The sequence below is a fragment of the Myotis myotis genome, unplaced genomic scaffold (assembly GCF_014108235.1).
Source record: "Myotis myotis isolate mMyoMyo1 unplaced genomic scaffold, mMyoMyo1.p scaffold_m19_p_11, whole genome shotgun sequence".
NCBI classification, from domain to species: Eukaryota; Metazoa; Chordata; class Mammalia; order Chiroptera; family Vespertilionidae; genus Myotis; species Myotis myotis.
In genome coordinates this window covers 7,729,347-7,756,728 of record NW_023416315.1, presented here as the reverse complement: position 1 = coordinate 7,756,728, position 27,382 = coordinate 7,729,347, and the positions used below count along the sequence as shown (strand labels likewise).

Below are 27,382 nucleotides of genomic sequence, written 5' to 3'. Positions count from 1 at the left end.
GACCGCAATAAATTCAACAAAAAATTTAGGTAAGGGATTAAGACATGGCCTGGCAAAATTTTCAAATTTAAAGAGAAAATCCCACAACAATTAATTGGGGAAAGCAGGTCACCTTCAAATGAACTAAACTCAGCTTGGCCACAGATGTTTTCCTCTACAGAAAAAAATATCAGAAAGTAATGGAGTCATAACATAATCATGTAGTCATCTTCATCATCATCATCTTCATCGCTAACATTTACTGAGCACTTAACTGAACTCTAACCACTTTATTTTATCATCCAAAATCTTAAGAGGTGCGTATTATTGTTGGTCCATTTACACATAAAGGACAGGGTGTACAGGGAGGTTGACTTGCTCATCGTCTCACAGATTTTCAATAATGGAGCTGAAATTCAAACCCAGGCAGCATGATTCCCTAAGGCCATATCATTGCTACTTATATTCTATAACTTTGAAAGAGAAAAAAATTGTAATGCAGAGAGCTTATCATTGATGTGTGCCACCATTTAGAAAATATGCCTCCCATCTATGTGTTTTTATAACTTCTCAAAATCTTCCTTCAAATTTCTAAGCTTTTAATCACAGTGAATTATGTTACAGGAAATTACATAAAAAACAGACTGGTGGTAGGCATCAAACTACCTAAAACCTTAGAACTAAGGGTTTCAAAGAAATAACCTCTTGGAATAACCTCTAATAGAGGAATCTAAATAACAGATTTTACTTGGGTAAAAAATGCTAAGGCCAAAGCAATTTTATATGGTAGATTTTTAGAAAGAAGTCAGATCTGTCTGTGAGTTGACTATCATTGTCAACTGGGACCTGCCTGGCTTACGGGAGTGTCCACCAAAGTCATTGGCGTATATTCTCCACCAACAGGAATCTACAATTTGAGGTGCATTGAAGAAGGAAAATTTATTCAATGCAAACAGTTCAGTCGTGACACAGCACAGCTGTGAATACAGCATGGCTGTGGAACAGCTCAATTATGATATAGCGTGGCTGTGAAAGCAGCACTGCCATTCCGAAGCCCTGAGGCCAGGCTTCTCTCCAACAGGACAGCAGTGCTCTGCTCCTCGTTGATTTTCTGTGCTCCACTTTCTGCCGGTCCGCTCTGCCCTGCACTGGTCTGCTCCAGTGTGCTCCAGGGAGACATCTTTGGTGTTTCAGCCGGGGAAACACAGTCTTTGGTGGGAAGGGAAAGTGTCCTCTCAGAGCAAGAGGGGAGCTGACATAAACAGAAGTCCTCCTCCCTGGTCCCTGATTGTTTCCTCCTAATGCAAATAAGGACTCTGAATTCTCACAGTTCCATTGCTCCAAAAGGCACTGCTCTGATTGGTCAGTGAATAAGCTGATGGGGTTATAGCTGTGCAGCTCTGACTGGCTGGGAAAAGCCCCGGTCCTTTTGGTTGAAATAGTATTCCAGGAACTGCTTTATAGGGGCTGGTTCGGATGGCAGGAACACAGTGCAGGAAGGCTGTTCAGTACAGGAGGCAGGCAGCTCAGTGCAGGAGAGGCCCTGTGCAGAAATTGCTGCTAGCCTCTGTACTCTAAATGTGAGGCCAGTACGCCAGCGGGCGCCCTTCTTAGTAGGTATCTGCTTTCTCAGGGTCCTATGGAGGAACTAGGTTGCAGTTCCTGATGGTGTCCTCTCTGGCCCTGGCCATTTCTTCCTGGTTATACCTTACTTCTCAAACCCACTTTATTTTTGTCTTTCAGGTGAAACTAAGATTTGCTTCAAATACTACCATGGAGTGAGTGGAGCCCTGAGAGCTACCACCCCGAGTGTCACGGTCAAGAATTCAGCAGCTCCTGTAAGTCTCATTCCTTCCTCTTTGGTCAGACCTAACCCTGTGCTTCTTCACTTTTCCATTTGCTGGTGTGTGTGTGTGACGGAGACACTGATAGGTTATTAATAGGTAGATAGACAGACATGCATCTCAAAATAATAAAGAGGAATGAGATCTGAAGGCAACCATATAAAAATGCATACCACTTTTGGTACAAGAAATGTCAAGCTTCAGTAGAGAGCCAGATGTTTCTCATAATCTCATGCTTAATAATGGTGAATAATAAAACTTTCTTTGGAACACATTTTAAAATTTGGTTTCAAATATTTACATTTTCATATGTTTTATTTTCTTCTTAGGCTTATAATTAAACGACACATGCCCATAAAGCATTGCATAAAATCATTTTCACAGTCAATAAATGGTAGAGCATTTGTCTGGGAATGCAGCAAATTACTTAACCTCAAACATGCCTTTAGAACGCATCTTACACAAGAAGTTAGGATGCAATACCTTCCAGACCAGACAACAACTTTACTTCCTGGAAAATGTTTATCACAGTTACAGCTGCCTCCACTTGCATACCATCAATCTGGTGCTGAGATGACTTTGTAAATAATGTTAGCAAAAAGCCATGAGTTTGTAGAATTTTATGAAACTTTAAAAGTGTCTCACCTCTGAGTTTAATAGCTTCTGAGATATACATTATCTTTTGGCACCAGACATGTTTTGATGCAATAAGGATGAAGAACCTTTTTGTAAATACCCTGAATAGCCGACAGACTATTTAAATAGGAAGAACCAAAATATGTATGCTTTAAGTAGGAAGGAACAAATGTACTATCCATTGTCATCATTGCATGTTTATGCTTATTTTAGCCTAGCATTAAATATGCAGTTTAGCCCAGCCAGCATGGCTCAGTGGTTGAGCACTGACCAATGAATCAGGAGGTCATGGTTCGATTCATGGTCAGGGCACAAACTGGGGCTGCAAGCTCAATCCTTAGTGTGGGGCATGCAAAAGGCAGCCGATCAATGACTGTCTCTCATCACTGATGCTTTCTATCTCTCTCTCCTTCCCTCTCTGAAATCAATAAAAAAATATATATTTTAAGTGTGCAGTTTAATTTTACACTTTTAAAAAATTGGAATGCACACACTTTAGACTTGCAATGCTACAAGGCTCTATTAAAAGTATAATATTTGTTGTGTCCTCAGGGAAGTTAAATTCTGAGAAGGAGCAAGCTAGATGTGTATATTTTTAAACTAGAGTTAGAAACAATCCATTGCAGTAGTTCCACCGAGGCAAACACAGCACTGTGGGCAGCCTGCCAAAGGCCCACGTATAGGTTTGAAAGAGAAGAAAGGCCCACAACATTAAAGAAGTTTGAGCCCTGGTTGTGCTTGAGCATATTGGACACTTGGGAGTTAGGAGAGTGGTCCATCCGGAGGGCGCAGTCCTGGCCTGTTTGTTGACGCCTGTTGCTCTGTGTCAGCCAGGTGGAGTGAAGAACAGACTAGGAAGGAGACAGCTTTCCAGTGCGATGAGGGCTAATGCCTGAGAACAACCAGCCTTTCAACTCATTGAACCCGGCCCTGTCTCCCGCTGAGTCCTTATCAAATGAGACTCGTAGAGACACAGACCTATAAAAGGATTAGTTTCCTCTGCTAAGCAGCCCAGCATCCCTGAGATGCATCTTGCACTGAGGCCTAAGAGTAGAGACATACTGAGCAGGTTTTCATACAAGCTGCAGCCAAGTGCAGAGGCTCATCAGAGGCACCTGCCCAACTGGAGGCGTTCTAGTAATCTCTCTGTACTCTTTTTGGGTTGGAGTAGTGAGCTCTAGTGATGCCATCATTACTCCCCATCCTAGATAAGGCAGCTTGATGATAACATCCAATCACAACTCTTACAGCATCAAGGGTAATTAGAGGCAGGATGGAGAGAGAGAACAAGCCCACACAACCTGTAAACCAGGGGTAGGGAACCTTTTTTCTGCCAAGGGCCATTTGGATATTTATAACATCATTCGTAAGCCATACAAAATTGTCAACTTAAAAATTAGCTTGTTATATTTGGTCAAACATTTAATTAATTCACCTTTAATGCCTTGGCAGGGTCAGGCCAAATGATTTCGTGGACCTTATACAAGACATGGCCTGGATGTTCCCCACCCCTGCTATAAACAAAGAGACTTTTGAGCCACAAGTTATCCTGTTTTCCATTTTTCTTTCTTAAGTGCAGATTATCTCCTAATACTCAGATTTTTTAAATTATTTTTTGCAAATATACAATGTATGCAAACATAACTCTGCCTTTGAATAAATACTCAGAATCATTTCTGAGTAAAATGTACCTAAAAGAGAATGAAAGCCAAGACTCTAGCTGTTTTTATTAATCCATTAACAGGTATATATTGAACAGTGATGGGAAAGAAAGCATTTTCACAACTTGGTTTGCAAATTGCTTTAGGCTATCCATTTAAAAATTGTGTTCTGAAATTTCTCAGGAAAGAAATTAAATAAAGGAGACTTTAGAGTTGCTTCTTAATGCCATGCACCGGTTTCTCCCTAATAAACAGAGTTTCCTGGAAATTTCTAAGTAATAAGACAGATCAGAAGAAATGGAGCTAGAACAGTTTAACACTATACTTTGCTAAATCAGAACACATTATAATTACAACAGTGAACATTCGTTGACTATCATTCTAGTCCCTTAGGTCTGCTTTAATAAACACTTTTTTTTGCAAATTTGAATGTAAAAAGGCATTGTTTACATAAGTAGTTACAAAGGGGCTCTAATATTACAATAATGTGGTTTGAATTTCCATTTCTCTGAAAAGTACACCTCATCCCCACTAGCATTTCCCACTCTATTCCTGGGAAAAGACATTAGGTTGCTAGAAGCTTGTTTTAATTAATAATAGCCTAATAAAGTCACAGTGCTGCTGCCTTCATGGAGGGTAGAGAAATAACTTAATAAGACATGTTTGTTTTGGAATATATCTATGACAAAGCTTGTCTCCTATTTTTCTTCTTACAGATTTTTAAAAGCGTTGGCTCTTACGAAACTGTCCAGGAGCAGGGAAGTCGGAGGCTGATCAGCTTTTCTCTCTCAGGTATGTTTTGCTCGCTGAGGGCCTGTGGAAAGAACAAAAATGTCAACCATCAGGAGATCCGCTTTAATTTGACTCTTCCCTAAAAGTTACTCAACCTTTCTCTGTGCCTCAGTTTCTCCATCTGTAAAACAAAAATTAAAAATATCAGCGTCATTCCCCCTGACCTCATGAGGATATGGAGGATTCAATAAATAATAGATGCATAAGCACTCTGAGATGATGGGAGGAGAAACTGCTAATTCTACTTTTCCTCCGTTGCCAAGTAGCAGTAATGGAGAGTTTTTCTAAAGTGGACGTAAGGGAAATCCTGGGGAGATAAGCAGCTGGCAGACCCTTTGTCTAAATAAAATCTTAATTAAGCCCAATTGAGCTGCTCAAAAAAGTACATTCGTGGAAAAACCAGTGTAAGCCATGTAAAGTCTTTAATTTAGTTAATAGTATTTAGTTAAGAGTAATTTAGTTAATTTTTTCATTTTAATAATGTACCATAGCACTGTAATATGTTAACAATGGGTAAAGGACATTGTACTATTTTTGCAACTTTCTGTAAATCTAAAATAATCTCAGCGTGAAAAGTATAAAGAAAAACTGAGTTGCTCTGGCTAAAATTCTCTAGAAAGTTCAGAGCCCCACACACTCAATTTCACCTTAAGTGGTCTTGGGGATATGCAATGGCATGAAGCTCTAGGATTCCGGTGAGTACAGTTGGAGAAACTATTGCCTTAGCTTGTTGTCAAACCAACAACTGTTACAGGCCATAAATGTCAGAGATCTGAGATCACACTCATGCACTGTCCTTGAGAGATGGACAGTCAACTAGGGCTATTCATGTTTAAGTGAGCACCAGTAAAGGAAATGTATGATTTACTGATAGGCGGTTATAGAAAAGTTACAGGATACAAGGTTAATATACAAAAAGTCACTCACTTTTCTGTACACCAGCAATAAACAAGTGGAATTTGAAATTAGAAACACAGTACCGTTCCATTAGCCCTGGGCATGGGGCTTAGTGGAATGGTGGGGCCACGAGTGATGCCTGCTGCACCTAGGGCCCCTGGCCTGTCAGTGTGCCCCTCCTCAGCCCTCCACTCCAGTCAAGGCTTCTTACCTGGACACCCAGCTACCTCCTTCTCAGAGAGGCAATTGGTTGGCAGGACATTATTAAGAGAGATGGAGGAAAACACCAATAAATTAAACATATTTTGTGTTCATGAATTAGAAGAATCAACATAATTAAAATGACCATATTATCCAAAGCAATATACAGTTTTAATGCAATCCCCATCAAAATCCCACTATGGAAAACAGTATGGAGGTTCCTCAAAAAATTAAAAAGAGTTACCATATAACTCAGCAAGCCCTCTTCTGGGTATGTACCTGAAAATTTTGAAACATTTATTCACAAAACTATATGCACCGCCATGTTTATTGCAGCATTATTCACAGTGGCAAAGACATAGAAACCATGTTGTCCCTCAATAGGTAATTAGATAAAGATGTGGAACACATATACAATGGAATACTAGAAGAAAAGCTGAAATACTACCAATTATGACAAAATGGATGGATCTTGAGAATCTCATGCTAAGTAAAATGTCAGACACAAAAAGTTAAGAATCATATGCTTTCACTCATATGTGTGATATAAAACTTAAAGCAACAAATGAACAAATAAGGCAGATGGGTTAGTGAAGGTTAGAAGGGGTCAAATGTATGGTGACCAAAGGTGATTTGACTTTGGGAGGTGGCTACACAATGCAATATACAATGATGTATTAGAGAAGTACACTCTTGAAATCTGTAAAATTTTATTATCAAAAATCACCCCAATAAATTTAATTTTAAAAAAGACAAAAAACAGAAATGTTTATAAAGGTTATTCGGGGAGAAGGAAAATAATAAAGGTCATAAACTCAGAGATCACAAAAAAACCTATTTATATTTGAGGAATTAACCTATGCCAATATTGGTATTTTTATTGAAAGGTAATATAATATATTGGTTAAATGCACATTCTTGGTAATCAAAGAGACAGGTTCCAATTTGATTTCTGATACTGACCAGCTCTGACAACTTCATCAAGTCACTTAACTTATAAGCTTCCATTTTTCTCTTCCTCAAATTAGTAATATCTACCTCATTCTGGTCAGAATTAAATCAGATAATGTATTTGAAGGTCATAGTATAATTCCCAGAATTTAGTAACTAGCTAATAAATAGGACCTGGTAGAGGTGATGGCAGTCATATTATTTTATGATGACTAAATCTACATCTGTCACACTGTCGGTCAATGACCCCAACAACACCCCAGATTTGGTGATCCACTAGAACTCAGCATATAATCGTACTCATGGCTACTCAGCAGTGCCTGGGGTGATGTCTGGAGGGAATCAGTGGTGAGCTTCTGTGAGTCTTCTCCCAGTGGAGTCACACAGAATATACTTATTTCTCCCAGCAACAAATCATGGCATATGACATGTTCTTTGCCAGGTAAGCTCATTACAGACTCATTGCCAAGGAACAGTTCCGTTTTCAAAGCCTTGCCTTTCCTGACAGCGTAGTTATTCAAAACTCTACTCACTGGTATGCACTTGACTCCATAGAGGCCATCTTTTCTTTTTTCATTCTTCCACTGTCCATCTTCTTTGCTCTTTTAACCCTCCTATTTCTCTTTATTTCTTCCAATTCTCTCTTATTATTGAAGACGATATTGAAGAACATATGTATTATTTGACTACAATGCTTGCTTTTTTTTATGTCTCCACTTTGCAAAATTTTTCCCTAGATTTCCCCCTTCAGGGTTGACCCAAGTTTTCTGAGGTGACCCTCAGGTGCTCACCCAACCCCATTATCTTAGCCTGCCTGAAAAAGACTTAAGTCCAGTGCAGTAAGGGCCAGTGGTCCTCTTAAAAAGCATAATGACTATAATGCCAATTATGTTTATTTATTAAAGGATTTCTCACCAAAATAATATAATACATGCCATTAAATGTTTCACATAGTGGCTTCTTTCGACATATCAGTCCACATTTGTAATGAGGTGGAAATAGTCTAAAGAGTGAAATAATTTTCAAAGTTTTAGATAGACCTTTCTTCTTATGAAAGGCCTGATATGCTCTTCAACCTCACTGAAACACAGTATCATTTATTTTATAGATTTCCAGGCCATGGGGTTGAAGAAAGGGATGTTTTTCAACCCAGATCCTTACTTGAAGATTTCCATTCAGCCTGGGAAGCACAGCATCTTCCCTGCCCTCCCTCACCATGGGCAGGAGAGGAGATCTAAAATCATAGGCAACACCGTGAACCCCGTCTGGCAGACTGAGGTGAGTGCTGTGGGCCCTGAAAAGAAGCCTGTGCGTTATTCCCTGCTTCCTTGGAGCCCTGAACTCTGCTGCTAAGTTCGTGGCTCTCTTGGTCTTAGAAGGGAGTCATGTTCTCTCTAGGTTCCTGATAGAGTCCCTCAAGGCAGTACCCACCCTCAGTCGCCGTATAGTAGTCACTTGATTTGGTTCTAAACCTGTGCCTGAAAGCAGGACAGCCTTTTCCTCTGCCTTTCTGTGGGAGAAGGAAGAGAAGCATTTTTATCTGAGAATTCTCACACTCTTTTCATACATGTGGTCCTTAAGCAAGTGTGCCAAATTTTAAATGTGTCCCTCTGGATTCTAAAACTTGGGACAGGTAAATCAGTAGGCCTAGAATAAGGCGTAAAATACAAATTGCTTGATTTAAATAGACAGGAAGCGTAATTGTTCATTCCATCTTCCTGGTTTACGCAGTGGCAGGCAACTTGCTGGCACATTGAATAGTTTGTTTTGTCTAATGAAGGCCCTTCACTCCTAAATGTGCCTCTTCCACCATTCAGGAGCTAGAATGTTTCTCAACAAAGCCACGTGTCAGGCTCGGCCGCACAGTGACTCAGTCCTGTCCTTGAGAGCCAGCAGAAAGTTGCCTAGTTCATTAGCTTTAGCATGAGGGTATAACCTGCAAACTGTATGGGTTGGGGAGCAGGGAAGTTTAGGACATGAGTGTGGCACAGTCTAATGTAGTAAAAGTGCAGCTTTGCAGTCACACAAACCTTGGTTCAAACCTCAGACTGGCCAAATGAGTTACACTAGTTGTATAACTGAGAAATCAGTTATCCTCAATCTGAGCCTCAGATTATCTTCATTGGGCTCTTACTGCTGGAAATGTCCTACTCCAACCAAAGACATTTGCTTTGGACAGGATTCCTTCCTTAATTCTTCAAAGTAGACCATCTCTGATGTAGAGCCCTCAAGCATCCTTAATTAAATATTTGGGGGCAAATGCTTTTTCATTGTCTCTTAAATTATACCCTACTTCCTAGGCTTAATTAACCCTGACCCAGATGAGCAGCATTAGAGCTTTTAAGTGTACATAAGGGAAGTGGAATTATATTTTAAACTTCCTACTGCTTTGGTTATCAATAGATTCTAAAGCGCAGATAGTACCATTAGCATGAAATAATGAATCTTAAATTATTTGTCCCTTCAGCCCTGGCTATTCTTACCAATTATTTCTGGACTCCTCGCTGAATTCCTAGGGATAAGTCCAGATGCCACAGGAATTTATAGTACATGAAATCAAGAGGGGCGTGACTAATTGTGAGGAATGGAGGGATTGAGTGATAAAGAAAAAATAAGGGGGGGAATCATGAACAAGGATAACAGTGTAGTAATTGCCAGGGGAAGGGAGTGTGGAGGGGAGATGGAGGAAGGTACAGAGGGGATAAGTGGTGATGGATGGAAACTTGACTTTGGGTGGTAAACAGACAGTACAGTGTACAGATGATGTATTATAGAATTGTGCGCCTAAAACTTCTATAATTTTGTTAACCAGTGTTACACCAATAAATCCAATAAAAAGGAAAAAATGGATTCTCTCTTATGAAAACCTGTAGAGCAACTTGTTCTAAGGTATTTAGTCATAAAGTAATTTTCTCTCAGAGAATAATCGTACAATCCTGCACCATCAGAATGTTTTTGTGACCTCCTCCGTTCTCCAGCTTGCCACGGTTAAAGTTAGTGTGGCTTTCACTCTAAAGCCACACAACTCAGTGTCTCCCTGTGTGTCTCTGGCATCCCCTGAGCTTGACGTAATTCCTTGAGATTTTTTTAAAGAAAGACTGCAATGTGTGCCTATCCTGGTTACTGCTAGCAGAGCTTACAGTACGTGTGCTTTGGGTAGGGCACTTCATCTGGGAGTCATCATGTCAGGGTGGGGCTAGTGTAGCTCCCCTGGCTAATACCATGTGGATTGAGTGCTTTGACCCAGGAAAAATGGCATCTGGGGCAGTGTGGGAGAGGGACTTGATACAGGGACATTAGTGGCTGTCCTTTTAGACTTTCCCCAAAGCCACACAACTCTTCTCTGTATGATTCTGACATCCTATGACCCGCCATGCCTCCACTGGAGCCAAGGGTGGGTGCCTGCAAGCAAGATTTTGTGTGATTTACCTTTAAGAGGATGCCTGGGTTTCCAGCAGCCTTCCATCTTATCAGGGCAGAGAGAATCCCCGATGATTTTCACAGCCAGATGCTATGTGGGCTCCTGTTCCCAGCACTAGTGCTCTAAGCTGGGAACCTGGCATAGGGTTGAGACCCCTCCCTCCTCAGGGGAAACCTCTGCAACTGAGATACGGCTCCAGATTCTCAACTTCTGCACACGAGTGTGCGCCAGACCGTTTTGTGTCTCAGCCCCTTACCAGTCTCTATGTGGCTGCTTCTGTGTATCCTCACTTACAGGACTTCTGTTCAGCTGGTCTTCAGATGGTTGTCCAGGTGCATTATTGATAATTAATTTGTAATTTTGATGTGGACAGCCATGTGAAGACTAACTGTTGTTGCCTTTATTTAAAAGTTATATAGTATACTGTTTTAAAAAATTGCTCAGTGAAAAAGATCTGCTTTCTCCCTTCCCCTACCAGCCCACTTCCTAAGTTCAGTTTGGAGTGTACTGCTCCAGGCATTTTATCCGCAAAGTATAATGGAATCTCACTCTTCATATTCTTCAATGTCTTGCTTTTTCACTTAGTTTGTCAAGTATCTTTTCATGTCAGTGCATATTTATTTGCCTGTTTCTTTTTAATGACAGCAGAGAGTTTTCTGTTTCAAAGATTTATCATATTCCACTTATCTGATTCCCTATTGATAGATATGTTTAGTCTTTCCAGTCTTTTTCTATTGTTAATACTGCTCCATTGAACGCCCCCATGAAAATATCTATTTTGCATGCTTGTGCAAGTTAATGCAGAAGGAAAATGCCTAGAAGTAGAATTCTGCTTTGAATGGAATTTGCAGTTTAAATGCCAGTAAATATTGCCAATTCTCTTCCCAAAGATCGAATCAATTTACACTCCCATCAATACAGTGTGGGAGTTCTTGTCTTTTCCCACTCTCAAGAGCATGAGGTATGATCAATCTTTTTAAAAATCTCTGCCATTTTAATCATGAAAAAAGATACTGAATTATTTATTAAAAGTGCATTTCCTTTATTATAAGTGATTTTGTGTGTTTTTCTTACTTTAAGAATTTTAATACCTTTAGTCAAGTGTGGTGGTGCCTGATAGCATTCTTTCTTCTTAAGGTGACTTGATTTTATTATTTGAATCTCAGAGAATAACCTTATTTTTAAGCACTGAAGAAGCCCCTCATCATTGCCGTTACTCATTTCCTGAGTAAACAGGGCCTAGAGCATTCTAAGACCTTAATACATATACAGGGTGTCCCCCAAAAATGTATACACACACTTTGAACAATTATAAAGACAATGTTTAACAAAATACATTTCATTTTTAAAATTGAGCTATCAACTGTGTATACATTTTGGGGGGCACCCCGTGTATATACTGCCATTGGGATGTTTTACCATGACTTCATCATCCAAGCAGATGGCCTGGGAATTGGCCAGCCTTCACAACTCTCAGTTAACTGATACGGCATATTATTTCATTGCAGCAATTCAGCTTTGTGTCATTGCCCACTGACGTGCTGGAAATTGAGGTGAAGGACAAGTTTGCCAAGAGCCGGCCCATCATCAAGCGCTTCTTGGGAAAGCTTTCGATGCCGGTTCAGAGACTCCTGGAGAGACACGCCATAGGGTAAACATGCGATTGAAATCCTTATCAGATATTCTCAAGTGGCAGTCAGCAAACTGCAGCCCAAAGCCAAACCTGGCCCAACACCTCTTTTTGTGCAGCCATGAGCTTTTTACATTTTTAAGGTTGGGAAAAAGCAAAAGAAGAGTAATAGTTTGTGATATATTAAAATGGTGTGAAATTCATTTCTGTTTCTATCAATGGAAGTTTTACTTGAACACAGCTATGCTTATTAGTTTTCTTATTGCCTGGGGCTGCTATCATGTTACCATGGCAGAGCTGAGTAGTTGGGACTGAGGCCTCATTGCCTACAAAGCCGAAAATATTTACTAACAGGCACTTTACAGAAAATTTGCCAACTTGTATTCTAAAGAGAGAAAAAAAGATATGAATTTCCTTTGCTTGGCTTTTCTGTGCATGTTGATATTTTCCAAGTACACCCTTAATAACGGACAGTGCCAGCAGCAGGTGCAGGTCTTGCAGTAAATATACAATGTCTAAGAGAGGATACAATCGTGGATACTGAAGAACCTGTGGGGTGCTTCAGAAAGGGAACTGCTACTTTAGAATATTTGATAAGGATTTTCTTGAGGTTTTCCATGTTGTTGATCAGATGTACATTCCCATGTTTACCTTAGGACCATCTTATAAGTACTGGAGAAGATTATCACCTCCTAATGGCAGGGCCACCCTGGCATGCCCGTCTCATCTGCTGGTATGGTCTTTGGATGAAGAAGTATTGGTCAGATCTGTGATGATGCTTATTTCTTTCCAGGGATAGGGTGGTCAGCTACACACTCGGCCGCAGGCTCCCAACAGATCATGTGAGTGGACAGCTGCAATTCCGATTTGAGATCACTTCCTCCATCCACCCAGGTATTTTCAGCATGAACTTCATGTCTTGTCCTAGCCTAATGTCATGTGGTTAGACAGTGGAGTAGAGATTAACAATAATACCAACGTAGGTATGGAGCCATGTCTAATTTATCATTTTACATCCAGCACCCACATAGGAGATGCACAATCGATATTTAATCATTCCATACATGAGTGACTAAATGAAGGAAGTTGAGCATGAATTAATATGATACATGTCTTGTTGAAGAACTGCGATTGGACAATGGTTTTTTAATAAAAAATAAAAACTATAAGTTAAACAGAAAATTTCAGAATCATCCAGTGTTCAGCTTTTCAAGGCAAAGCACATTTCCAAATAAAAATGATAAAATGCCTCACAATTCCACTTTTTCTCTTCGCCTACAACTAAGTGTAGATCACGCTGAGAATTGTTTGGTCCTTCTAGCTTGCATTTATGAGTTGCTATTAAAGCTAATGAAACTTTTGAGAACTCAGAGTCTGGAGTTTATCACTGCCCACTCATTGAACTCCAGTTTCTATGCCCATATATAATACAGAATGTAAGAAAATATCCGACTGGGTTTTTATCCTTTCAAATTTAGCCTTTTCTCTATTCTAAGAATAAAATTGACTCTTTCTTTTGTGTAGCAGTAAAGACAAACTTATGGCTCACCAGAGAGGTGGTTTTCCTTCAACGTGTGAATTGCACTACTGTGTTTGAAATGGGAAGTTCACATCTTGCAGGAATCAAATAAAGCAAGCAAGTGGGAGAAGGTAGAGGTACACCAGATTGCTACTCCTTGAATAGTTACTTCGTGTGGAGACCTGGTATATTCTCCCACTGCAATAATCTCCAAATGTTGGAAGCCTTCCAGCCCTAATAACTGAATAAGTGGTTGCTGCCATCATCTAGCCTTTTTCTACTCTAGTTGCCAAGAACCCAACTTACCCATTCGGCCACCCTGGGGGACACAGCCATAGGAAATGCTCTGAGCAAGTATAATTAGCCTTGCCTGAGATCAGCAAGGAACTGTAAACACCCCTCCCCCACCTCTCAAGTCTTTCTCATAACAAACATTGTTGAGAACTGTGGTAGCACTAAGCTTTCGGTTATTTTAACCAAAAAATGAATTCCCTTAAAACAGAACTCAGAAATATGACTGTAGATCTGTAAATTTTCATTAATACAAAAGAACTCATTTTTTTTCAAGTGTTTAAAGCACAATCCTGGCATTTGCCAATAGTCCTGTCTTCATTAATAAGAGTGTCCCCCTTCACTCTCAATAGTGTCTCTTCTTGAACAATAAATTATATGATCACAATAAAGGAAATGGGATCAAGCATGTAGGAGGGAGAGTAGCTAGCCTTTATTTATTTATTTATTTTACTTGTCCGTCTATGTCCCATCCTGTTGGCAACCACCAGCTTGTTCTGCATATCTATGGGTTTGGTTTTGTTTCTTAATTTGTTTTGTATTGTTAGATTCCATATAAATGAAATCATACAGTATTTGTCTTCCTCCATCTTGACTTATTTCACTTAGTTCATAATATACTACAGGCCCATCCATATTGTCATAATTGACAAGATTTAATTCTTTTTATTGCTGAGTAATACTCCATTCTGTATATATAACACATCTTTATCCACTCATCTATCAATGGTCACCTGGATTTTTTCCCATACCTTGGCTATTATAAATAACTAGAGGCCCGGATGCGAGAGATTCGTGCTCTCTCGCAGTCTGGAACCCCTTGGGGGATGTCCACCTGCCGGCTTACTATGACTAAGCCGGCAGTCAGACATCCCTCTTGCAGTCTGGGGCTCTCACAGTCCGGGACCCCTCGCTCCTTACTGCCCACCCGCAGCAGAGGTGGGAGAGGCTCCTGCCACTGCCGCTGCGCTCGCCTGCGGCTTCTGGCTGAGCGGCACTCTACCCCCTGGTGGTCAGTGCACATCATAGCAACCAGTTGTTCCGCAGTTCAGTTGATTTGCATATTATGCTTTTATTATATAGGATGCTGCAATGAACATAGGTTCTTTTTAAATTAATGTTTTTGTTTTCAGATAAATACCCAAAAGTTATATTGCTGGATTATATGGTAGTTCTATTTTTAATTATTTGAGAAATATCTATACCATTTTCCATAGTGACTGTACCAATTTGTAATCTCACCAACACCAACAATGAATAAGGCTTCCTTTTTTTCTCCACATCCTTGTTGGAACTTATGTCTTAATTTTTGATGATAGTCATTTTGAGCAGTGTCAAGTGATATCTTATTGAGGTTTTATTTTCCATTACTTGGATGATTACTAATGAGCATCTTTTCATGTGTCTATGGGCCATGTGTATATGCTCTTTGGAGAAGTGTCTATTTAGGTCCTCTGCCCATTTTTTAATTTCATTGTTTTTTATAGTAAGGTGTATGAATTCCTTATATGTTTTTTATATTAATCCCTTATCAGATATAGCATTTGCAAATATCTTCTCCTATTTAGGAGGTTGTCTTTTCCTTTTGTTGATGGTTTCCTTTGTTGTGAAAAAACAGTTAGTTTGATGTGTTTATTTTTGCTTTTGTTGTCCTGGCCCAAGGAGAAATATCCCAGAACATATTGCTAAGAGCAATGCCAAAGACTTTAGTGCCTATATTTTCTTGTAGGAGTTTTATATTTTCAGGTTTTATTTAATCCATTTTGAGTTTATTTGTAATATGGTATAAGAAAGTGGTCCAGTTTAATTTCTGTGCATGTACCTGTCCAGTTTTCCCAGAACCACTTATTGTTGAAACAGTCTTTACTGCATTGTATATTCTTGCCTCCCCTGTCATAGATTAACACTATATATAAGTGAGGATTTATCTCTGGGCTCTCTATTCTATTCCATTGATCTATGTGTCTGTTTTTGTGCCATTCCCATACTGCTCTTATTTTTATAGTTTTATAGTATAACTTGAAATCAGAGAGTGTGTTACCTCCTACTTTGTTCTTTTTCAAGATTACTTTGGCTATCTGGGAGTCTTTTGTGGTTCCATGTAAATTTTAGGAGTCATTTTTCCTGAAGGAAAACACATTCTTGTAGAATGTTTCAGCTGAGCACTGGCCAGTAAGAAGCCCTCATCAACCCCCACATCCAATATCTATATATATAAAAGCCCAGTGACCAAATGGCGGAACTATCAGAACGACCAGTTGACCAGTCGCTATGATGCACACTGACCACCAGGGGCAGACTCTGAATGCAGGAGCTGCCCCCTGGTGGTCAGTGGGCTCCCACAGTAGCAGCACCGCTCAGCTGACCAGGATGAGCTGAGCTCCCACAGCTGGCTGCTCCCCACTGGCCACGCCCCCCACCAGTGCACGAATCTGTGCACGAGGCCTCTAAGCCCTAAAATAAAAACCCCTTGGGAAGGCTTACATGTCCATGTCTGGCAAAGTACGCTAACACCAACTGCTCTCTTGTGAAAGGAGTGACATTTTCCTCTTGCCCGCAGATGATGAAGAGATGACCCTGAGTACGGAAGCTGAGCCAGCGGGCATGCCGGGCAGCCCTATGAACAGCCTGGTGGCGAGCAACCCTGGGGACCCTCTGCAGGAGGCACCAGAGCCCTCGGGAAGCTCCGAGTCAGAGAAGCCGAGGGAGGGCAGCGCCCTGGTCGCCGAAGGGAGCGCGAGCCTGGGGCTTGCCAAGCCCGTGGAGGAAGCGGCAGGTACCACTGAGGCAGGAAACGACCTCGACACAGTTTCTGTGGGACCTGATGGGGCTGGGGAGCTTCTGGGCCTGGGGCGAGAGGACACGGAGCCCACCCTGAGTGCAGAAGAGGTGGCCGAGGGGCTGGCCCGGGGAGGGGAGGCACCCCCACCGGAGCTGCTGGAGGACAGTGAAGCCCAGGGCCGCCCTGGGGATCCTGCGGCAGAGGAAGCGGCCCAAGAGAGCAGGGCTGGGGGGCAGGAGGAAAAGGGCCAGGCGGCGGAGGAGGCGGAGGAGGGCGACGGGCACGTGCCCGCCCTGGGAGCCCCGGAGGACAGGCTGCAGCTGCGCGCCTCGGCGAAGCGGAAGAACAGGCCCTGCTCCTTGCCGGTGTCGGAGCTGGAGACGGTGATCGCGTCGGCCTGCAGCGACCCGGAGACGCCGCGCACTCACTACATCCGCCTCCACACGCTGCTGCACAGCATGCCCCTGGTCCAGGCCGGCAGCCCCGCGGAGGACGACGGCGCGGAGGAAGAGCCCACTCTCAAGGACACGGCGGAGAAGGACGGGCTCAGCGACGGGGACACGGTCGCTGCTGAGCCGCCCGCCCTGGAGGAGGGCTTGGAGGACCCTGAGGGGGCTACTCTCGGGACGATGGCCCCCGGCCTCTCCGGCGTGGCCAGCGGCTCGGCCCCGGATGGCGACACGCACCCCAGCACGGGCAGCGAGAGTGACTACAGCCCCAGGCAAGGCGGGGACCACAGCTTCGAGGGCTGCGACGCGTCCTGTTGCAGCCCCTCCTGCTACAGCTCCTCCTGCTACAGCTCCTCCTGCTACAGCACGTCCTGCTACAGCAGCTCCTGCTACAACGGCAGCCGGTTCACCAGCCACACCCGCTTCTCCTCCATGGACAGCGCCAAGATCTCCGAGAGCACCGTCTTCTCCTCGCAGGAGGAGGAGGAGGAGGAGAACAGCGCCTTCGAGTCGGTGCCGGACTCGGTGCAGAGCCCAGAGCTGGAGCTGGAGTCTGTGAACGCGGCCGGGCCGTGGCACGACCAGCCAGCCGCCCCCACCGGGAGCATGAGCGAGAGTGTGGCAAGAGCCGCGGATGGTGTGGAATCCCCCATGGCGGGGCCAAGCAATCGGAGAGAAGGTTAGACCTCAAACCTGATCAGAGTGAGACTAGGACCACGAGGGGGACACAGGGCTAACCAACCTGGTTTCAAAAGAAGAGGGAGAGGGGCAGTCCCACATGGGGTTGCTGCCGATGTGTGTGCCTGTCCTGTGTGTGTATCTGTGACTACCAGTAGCTTACACCCCACCACCTCACACATACACCGAGTTACCAGCGCACACATGTGAGTGCGCACGTGTGCATGTGACTCTCTGTTTAACTTATCACTGTGGCTAGTGTAGATGTTACCCTTCCTGACCTCACAGCAGCCAGAGCGTCAAGGCTAGTATCCAACGACATGAGCAGAAATGGTGGGTAATGTGGCAATATCTGCTGACTTCCCAAAACGTATTAAAGCTTAGCAATGCATATAATATAAGTGGAGGGGCATTGATTTTACCTGTAATTTAGAATTTAACTAGTCTGTGTAGCTGTAGATAGGAATAGTCTACCTGTCTTTCATGACTGGTCATTATTTCTGATGCTCAATTCTGTCTATTGTTGTTGCTTTTCTCTTTTTCAGTGTTTCTATGTTTTGGTTTTTTCTTCTTTTATTTTATTTATTTATTTCTTTTGGCTGATTGGAAGGGAAGGATAATATGAATGCGCAAATTGCTTTGTTTCAAATAAGATTCTCATTCAAAAGATGCCACCTCTAGTTTTAAAATGTGTTCTGTATTTTAACCACAAAAGGTCTTGCTTTCGAATCATATGTGAAATTAATTTGCATTTCCTTATCCAGAGTTGGGAACCATCTTCCAGGCAAGTGACAGTGACATAGGGGAAAATAATTCAAAGGTCATATAACAAGATGAAATAACTTGGTTGTTTTAAAAGAGAGACATATAGATTCTGCTGCTTTGCTGTTCTGCTGTTTCAATTAAGCTCCAAATAAAATGTGGTGGTGTGGTCTCTAAATTGCAAACTCATGAAGGGCCAGAATTGTATCTTCTCTGTGTTTGCATTCTCGGCACCTAAAGAAATGCCTGGCACCTACACATTTTTATAGGAACTAAAGTGAGCACACAAAAATAATTTTAAGTCAACAAAGTTAATTCTACATTTCAGAGAAAGAAGGAGTGAGGAAAAGTGGCACCTGTGATCAGAAGACGTGCAAAAAAATGGAAAAGGAAGAGAAACCCAGGGAGGAAAACTGTAGTGACATACAGTACCCCACAGGGGAGACGATGTGGAAGGAACCCCTGGCAGTGAAAATGCGGTGGTCTGTTTCCTTCTTCAGCTAGGATGTTGTGAATATCTTCTTTGTTCTGGGCCCAATGCTCTACGCTGGGTGCAGGAAAACAAACCAGCGCCAGACAGCATATGGAAATACTCAATGATTAAACACAATTAAAAATAATTACAATATAAAGAGATTTGGGGACACACACATAAAAGAGTATAACTAGGAGCTGGCAGGAATATTTTAGACTAGAGGTCGGCAAACTTTTTCCATACAGGGCCAGGTAGTAAATATTTTAGGCTTTGTGACGCAAGAGGCAAAATCTAGCAACTATTCACACCCAAAGGCTATTTTTCTAACACTTCTACATTTTGAAATGTAATCATTCTTGCCTCAGAAACATGCAAAAATGAAGTTGGATTTGTTATTTGTCAACCATTGTAGCCTATGGGGTATATTTTGACCACCTTTTTGGAAGACAATCCACACACAGGTCATTGAAAATTAGCTCAGCATACACTGTCCATGCCCTATCCATCAGGGGAAAGCTGTTCTTCACAGAAAGGTGCTTCAGGGCCATAGCAGAAATCTTTGCAGTGCAACTTCTAAAGAAATGTCTAAATTCCTGAATTCTGCAGGCTGTAAACTCAGAAAAGGTTAAGAAGAACCTGAACACTTTCCTGTGGTGATCACCAGGGGCAATACGAAGATTTCTGAGAGGGACAGTTGATCTCCTGAAAGCTGCACATGTGTTAGCATGTGACTTCTTTGCAGCCAGTCTTCCCTCCATCAGTAGTGAGTCCTGAGCTAAGGGTGTCCGTGTTGTCTATCTGTCCCTCACTGGCATTTGCTCCAAGACAGCAGGGCTTCCACGCAACCCACCTAATATGTGCATGTGAGCCCTGTTCTCCCATTAGAATCACTATTGCCCCTTGCTGTGACTTCTCAGGTTGCAAATTCTTTCATTGCCTAGGCCACGGTAAACTGACTGCGCACATGCCCAGGTAGATGAGACTACAGCAGCTTATGGAGGATGTATTCTTTATCTACTTTTTGTTTCTTTTCCCTTTTATAAAATCCTCCTTTTTAAACCTCAACATAAAATAGTTTTTAAAAACTTTCTTAAGATCAAATTATAAGAGCACTGTAATGTGATTATGACCTCAGGCCCTGGAGATTGGGTTGATTATATCCAGTCCCACCACTTCCTAGCCATGATACCGTAGCCAAGTTACGTAACTGCTCCATGCTTATTTGTAAAACGGGTGTAAATGTAGAATCTACCTCAAAGGGTTATTGGAAGGACTAAATGAGGATATGTGTAAAGCCCTCAGCCTCCCCTTGAGTGAGGCTTCTTCGAGGCAGATAAACAGTGAGACTAACTTTTCAAGTGGAATATATTTCCCTCTTGGAAGGTCTAGACGTTCTGAACACTTGCTTTGTGTTTGAGGCAAGGGTGATTGTGTGGCGCTTCAGCCTCTTGCCGAACAAAATCCTTTGCCTCTTCTGTGTGCTCCATCCTTTCAGTTGGCTGAGCTGTGTCAGTCATGTGACTGCATTTTCTTGGGGTTCACAAGCAGGTAGGGTCAGCTCCATTAACCCCTGCAAGCAGCAATATTCCACTAGTTTGGAGGAGTGCTTAATCTGACTGGTTGAATTAATTACAGGAGGTAAGTTTGTTCTTTTTTTTTCTCAAGAAACTAAATTAAAAGCACAGAAGCTGATGACATAACAACTGTATCATTGTTTTTGGTTTCTGACATGAAGCATATATAAAAACAGACATGAGTGTGAGATCCACTAAAAAACAGAGCACATCTTTGAAACAGGAATCAGTTCACAGGAGCTGTGCGCTGACACCAGGGGCACACACTTTCCTTGGCTTTCCTCAAAGTCTCAGAGACCCCAAGTATTTGAGTAACAGAGTTCACACAGGAAACTGTGTCATATGTTTAAACTTAGAAGGGCCCTTTGTTCCGAAATACCTCTCTGTTTTTGTTTTTCTGTTAGCTCTAGGAATGACACTGCTAAATTAAAACCATCTAACTTCCTTCCTAATTAATTTATTTTACTTTTTATCAGTTCTATGAATCTAGAGTTAGAAGAAATAATCATCCTGTCCATGTATGGGCATTCTGGAAAATATTTGAAACTTGAAATCCCACAAAGATCTTAACTGCTGTTTTTTAGTTTCTCTCCTTTTTGACCTAAGGGATAATGGAACACTTAGTGTTTGCATCAGCCATGAAGGACAGAAGAAGGAAAAGATTTGACCTTTGTCCTCTGGCCAATATGGGCTCTTGCAATAAAGCCAGGATCATGTGAGGTAGGAAGGAGAGGAGACACCAGTCTGAATGGAAGCTGTCTCTCGGCCCGTGGGCCTGTAGCTCTCCAAAGACCAAGAGCAATTACTTTTGCAATTGCTGGTGCTATAGGCCTCCCATCCACATGGCCACTCTACATACAGTGTTACCAGAACGTGAGAACATCATGAAATAGGAGCACCATTTTAGATCATTGTTCAGTTCATTATAAGCCTGACTGACAATATTATTAGATATGCCTGTCATAATTGGGGCATGCATTCTGTGGATATGTTTATCTCTAAAATTTGTCCATGTTCGTCTCTCTTCTTCCTCCTATCTTACTTCTGTGTTTCAAGTTTTCTTGTCTCAGTCTTCCTACCTTTTATCTACTTCTTTTGTCTTTTGTCCTTTTCTCTTTCCAGAACACTCTGGCTTTTCTGATTCTTCCTCAAAATCACCTGCAACAATCACAAAATCCCATGGTTCCTTCCCACCCCACCCCCACCCCCAACCCCAACCATTAATTTCTATACTAAAGGAATTTACCTTCTTGACCCACCGGTTCCTTCACCCCATCTTGGAAAGTCACCATCTTAGTTTCATTCCAAAAACAAAATCTGAAAAACAGCCTCTTGGCAGCCCTCTGATGAAACCTATTCAAACAAGAGCAATGATTTTGCACTGGGCCACTGAACTGTCATGGGACCTCAGAAATGCTGCCCTTCCCTCAAACAGGCCTATTTCTTTGGCTGGGCTCAAGTCAGGCTCTGCTAATTTTCTTTCGGATGCCACCTTTCTATCAAGATAATTCAGGTGGTTACAGAATCAGACCTTGATCCGACATACTGGTCTATGTGGTATAGATCATTGTCATGAAGTGTTTGGCTTTGTTCTTTGGAGTTTAAAAAAATAATTAACTCTGTTCCTTCTTTCATGAATGACTGTGATTGTAGTAAATGGACACAAAAATAGATTGCCCATTCTTTGGAATTTTTTCTATAGCAATTTGTTTTACGGTCCTGGTTTTTTTAACACGTTGCCATAGCAATGAGTGAACCTGAATGTCTTGACTATCTTGTCCATAGGTGAATGTCCTATACTCCATAATTCACAGCCAGTAAACCAGCTTCCTTCCTTGAGGCCTGAACATCATCACTACCCAACAATCGATGAGCCTCTTCCACCAAGTAAGCTTTAGTTTTTAAACTCTATGTCTTAACTCTTCCTACCAAATCTAAACAGGTCAGTATGAACTTGTATGTAAACATCCAAACTCTTCCTCAACTCCGTAGCTTACACTGTTATAAAAAACCAATATGGCACCTACTATAAAAATTGTTTGGGTTTTTTAACTAATGGTTTCAGGATGTGATCTGGAAAAGATAACCTAGGGCTCCTCAACTTCTGAAATGGAGAGCATTTCTTAATAAGTACTTGCAAACTGTACATAATCCTTAAGTCCCAAATTTTACTATTCCATATTTTAAAATTTGCAGTTCAAGATTGAATAGTCCTACTGTTCGCCATTGGACCTGTTAAATAACAAGCATCTCCATATATAGAACATTTCAACTCTTTAGGACCCATGAACTTGCATTTTCCTTGCTATAGCTTGCATTGATAGGTGACAGCCTCCAATTTCTTCTGTAGTTCTTAGGGTTGTTCAGAAAAACATCATCTTCTTTAGGGATAGCATTCAATATCGTTTTCCCCTGATAACTGTAATAAGTAATAATTATCCAACTAGTCATTTGAACTTGGGAAAATCATTTACTCTCTCAGAGACTCAGTTTTCTTATTTGTAAAGTAAAGCTTTAATTTCCTCACTAAATGCTAGATTTGGAGTAGGGAGTCTCTACATATCATTCTATACTTAACCTTATAATAATCCATTATAATAAATTTGCAAGAAGGAACTGACACCCCACTTAACATCACATATGTTCACGAGTTCTGTAATATCTCTGTTTTGGTTTAGGCTTGCTTTTCAAGCAAAGATAACCTTTAAGATTTGATAAATTCTATAGCTCTTTCCAGGATGCTAAGTGTCAATGTTTCCTTACATTCTGTTGCTTGTGCTTACATTAAGTGGTAACAGTTTTGAGAAGGAAAAATGCATATCCTTTAATTCATCTATTCTTGCTAATGTGATATATTTTTCATTTACACCATTTTTCTCTGAGTCAGTTGTAATTTATCAGTTAGAAAACAGTGAATACCTTTAATATGTAGACATTTAAAAGAAAGCCATTTTGGGAAGGTAGGCCAAGCCAAACATTATATTCTTTAACTATTGACACCTGATTTCTTTATTTATTTATACATTGACTTATGGGTGTTCCATAAATGAATAGTAAAATTTCCGTGCCACTATAGATACTTCCTAGTTGACACTTATCTGTTAAATATTTATAGCATGTTTTCTTCAGGGAAAGAACACTTGCCCCACAACAAATAACCTATCAGTGCATATGCACATGAATTGACTTCCAATCCATGCAAGAATAATTACTAGTTATACTAGATATTATAAAAAAATGAATAGATAAGTCTAATTTAAATAATTGCATCAGCAGGTTTAAATAATGGAAATAACAGATAGGTTTTGATTTTCTATTCATGTGATACTTAAAAATACTAAAAAAGTTTATAGTGAAGCCTAATAACTGAATTTACTTAGATAATCTCAAATAGTACATGGATGATTTCACTCATTCAACAAATATTCATGGAATCCTTACTCTGTGTGAGGAATCAAACAGACAAAGGTCTCTGCCCTCGTGGAGTTTACAGTCTAGTCTGGCAGAGACAGATAATAAAACAATTTTTTTTAAAGAGGAAATAATATAACATGTTTGAAGATGACAAGTGCTACCAAAAAACAGAAGCAGAGCAGGATAAAGACATCTGGAGTTGGTGGTGGTGGCTGGTTTGCCATTTTAAATAGGGTGATCGGGTAAGCTTCATTGAGGAGGCAACCTTTGATGCTAGACTTAGAGGAGGCAAAAGAGTAATCCAGGCAAGTATTGAGGAGGGCGAGCTTTCTGAAAAAAAATTACAGCCTGCCTAGTGGGTTTGAGGAGCAGCAAGGAGACCAGTGTGTCTGGAGTAGGTGATGACATCAAGGAGATACTGGAACCCAGATCACATAGGGCCTGGTAGACCTCTTAAGGACTTTGGCTTTGACTCTGGATGAAAGGAGGGCAATGCAGGGTTTTGAACAGAGAAGAGGTGTTTTCTGACATAGGTATTAAGCCTTTCCTGTGGTTACTGTGTTGGCATTAAATTGTGAGAAGGAAAGATGGAAGCATGAGACCCAACAAAAGTTTACTGCAGTGACCGAGGTAAGAAATAATGGTGGCTTGGGCCAGTGGGGAGCCGGAGAGGTGATGAGGAGTGGCCAGATTCTGGACACGTATTTTGTGGGTAGATTTGCTGACAGATTGGAAGTGATGTGTAAGAGAAAGATAGAAGTCAAGAATGTCCTCGGGAATTTCACCTGGAAGAATGGAGTTGCTTTAACTCAGGTGGGAAGGGAAGGCTGCAGACAGAGTAGGTCTGGCTGGGAAAACTCTGAAGCTTGGTTTCGATCGCATTATATTTGAGGTGTCATCCAGGTAGTGATATCAAGTAGGCGATGGGATGTATGACTGAAGTTCAAGAGAAAAATCAAGACTACAAACATGGTATTGAAATTGTTAAAGTAAAGAAAAAAAGGACAATTTTACTGTTGCTAGTATAGTAACTAAAAATGATACTTTATTAGGCTCTACGTTGTTCTTAGACTACATGGAAAATATATAATTTAGAATATGATAGGTACTTCAGCTACACATGAATTGATGAAAATAAATTATTCTAACTTGCCCCAGCATCAGTAAGCTATCGTTTTCAGGAGTTGTTTAGGCCTCACATTGCCAAGTCCAGCAGGGCATGCTAAAGCCTGAAGTTCCATTTGGAAATTTTCTCTTCATACAATATCGTTTATAAAATATGTGAAAGTTAATTCTTAACAAAGAAACCCATAAAACATGCTTATAAGCTCTAATTCTACTTTATTATTTTCTGAATATTTATAAAAGTATATCTTTAGCACTATGTATCCCATATATTGACAAAAGGACCTGTCTGTCTGGCTTTTATCTTTTTATATTAATGATTTGGAAATACTGAAACTTGCAGAGAGAAATTATTGCTGCATCATTCTCTAGGTGTGTTTTTCCTTAGAGAATTTATGAAACTAGAAAGAATCCTTTCTTTACTTTGAGTGCCTGGAGGGCAAGGGTGTGTTAATTACCGATGAGCCCTCCGGACCTGGCATAGTTTCTAGTTCATAGTGAATGCTAAGAGGAGTTTGTTCAGCTGAATCAAATAGCACAATACTCTTTTAAGGTTAATACTCATTTTTTTTTGGATTCAAGAAAAAGAAAGTGTCTGATTGCTACTAGTTTAGGAATCACGGAAATTTCAAAAATTTTGGTTCAAGATTAATTAATTATCTAGTAGTTACATAGACACACAATTTTATCAACAAGCTTACTAATATTTACTACTAACAGTTGATAACTGGATTATCTAGAAGTTAATTTTAATCAAAACCTCCTAGACTTTATTTATGCAATCTGACTACATTTTTCCTTCATTTTTTTTTCCAAGTTAAATTTGGCATTTTCTAGTATTTTGATTTTCTTCAGGCATTTTAGCAATTCCTCAGTTAAATGTCAGACACAAGCAATAATATTCACGAACATATGCCGTGCACCTATAAAACCATAAATATACTAAATCTATTGAGTTTTTTTATTTAAAAAAATTGAGAGTTGCTATGTCATTACCTGAATGATAATTTTTCAATAGAATTATTAGTATCTGATTTACTCCCAGAGCTATGGCTTTTCTTACTTAAAAGGCTGAATGGTTTCCCTCCATTTGAAATTATTTTTGCTTTTTCTTCAGTATAACTTTTCAGCATAATTTTATCATAAAGCTTCTGTTTCCACCACATTTTTACATGTGAACTCTAAAAGCTTTCCCATTTTGGTATAGCAGATATTGCTTTTTCATGTTCAGGTTAGATATGTATATATTACTGCCAGCTCTTTCAGCTTTGAGGACTTTTTCATCTACCCCTCCCTACCCAGCCCCTACATCTATTATGTCGTGTATAACTATTTCCATCTTTAATTTGGCTATTGTTTAAATTTGAGAAGCAAAGGAACTTATATTTACCTTGGGCTCCCTCTACTGTTTGGGATGCTGGTTTATCAACAAAGAGGTATTTAAAAGATTGATGTTTGTTAGTAGTTGTTATCAGTTTTGCTTTATTGTGGTCAAGACATATTTGGCAGCCACAGTGGTTTGAATATACACTGTCAATTTACAACTTATCAAAAGGATGGTTTGAAATCCTAGGTATCAAATCCCCCTCAAGAGAAATGACAATCAACTAAAGTTGCCAAGAATTAGATGGAGATCATCTGAAGTTGCACGTACAGTATTTTAGAGCTATTGTTAAAACTGGTGTTAACTACAATCTTCTGGCTGTCATTTGAGTAGAACAAGACTGACAGGATGAAAGGATTTAAAGAAAGAAATAAACATTAGACATTCTCTTTAGAAATTATTAAAATTTAACATAGGTCATAGTTGAGGTACTACAGTTACCGTTTAAAATGGCCCAGCAGAGGATATGAACCCAGTAGGCTCTTTTCTGGAACGTCAATGCCATCCCAATGCCTCAGAAGTCATGGCAGGTTCTGAGGGCAGGGTTGGCCTTCGGCTAGTAACCAACGGTGAGTTCTACCTGTAAAGGACCTGGAGGTGGCATCTGTTTCATGTGGATCAATGTCTGTCCTTGTTTTTCACTTGGCCTTTCTATTACATGCTAGACTGGGAAGCTCGCATTGACAGCCATGGGCGGGTCTTCTATGTGGACCACGTGAACCGCACGACCACCTGGCAGCGTCCAACAGCAGCAGCCACCCCGGATGGGATGCGGAGATCAGGGTCCATCCAGCAGATGGAGCAACTCAACAAGCGGTTGGTGATCAGCATGCAAAGAGCCCCTGTAAACCAGGAAGGAGAATGGCAGCTAAAGACAAACCCAAATCCCGGGACGCTTTTCTGCTCAGACTGCATGA

The 27,382-nt window shown here is 40.9% G+C and overlaps 1 protein-coding gene across 3 annotated transcripts in view; it reads left to right on the top strand.

Moving 5' to 3' along the window:
- Positions 1-27,382, top strand: part of HECW1 (HECT, C2 and WW domain containing E3 ubiquitin protein ligase 1) — a 138,869-nt gene that overhangs the window by 70,645 nt on the left and 40,842 nt on the right. For all 3 annotated transcript variants that reach the window (XM_036327421.1, XM_036327419.1, XM_036327420.1), the window contains exons 4-11: positions 1,723-1,817; positions 4,837-4,912; positions 8,070-8,239; positions 11,891-12,033; positions 12,806-12,906; positions 16,383-17,732; positions 22,328-22,429; positions 27,131-27,281. In XM_036327421.1, coding sequence (XP_036183314.1) covers positions 1,723-1,817; positions 4,837-4,912; positions 8,070-8,239; positions 11,891-12,033; positions 12,806-12,906; positions 16,383-17,732; positions 22,328-22,429; positions 27,131-27,281 — 2,188 coding nt within the window. The remainder of the gene's footprint in view (positions 1-1,722; positions 1,818-4,836; positions 4,913-8,069; positions 8,240-11,890; positions 12,034-12,805; positions 12,907-16,382; positions 17,733-22,327; positions 22,430-27,130; positions 27,282-27,382) is intronic.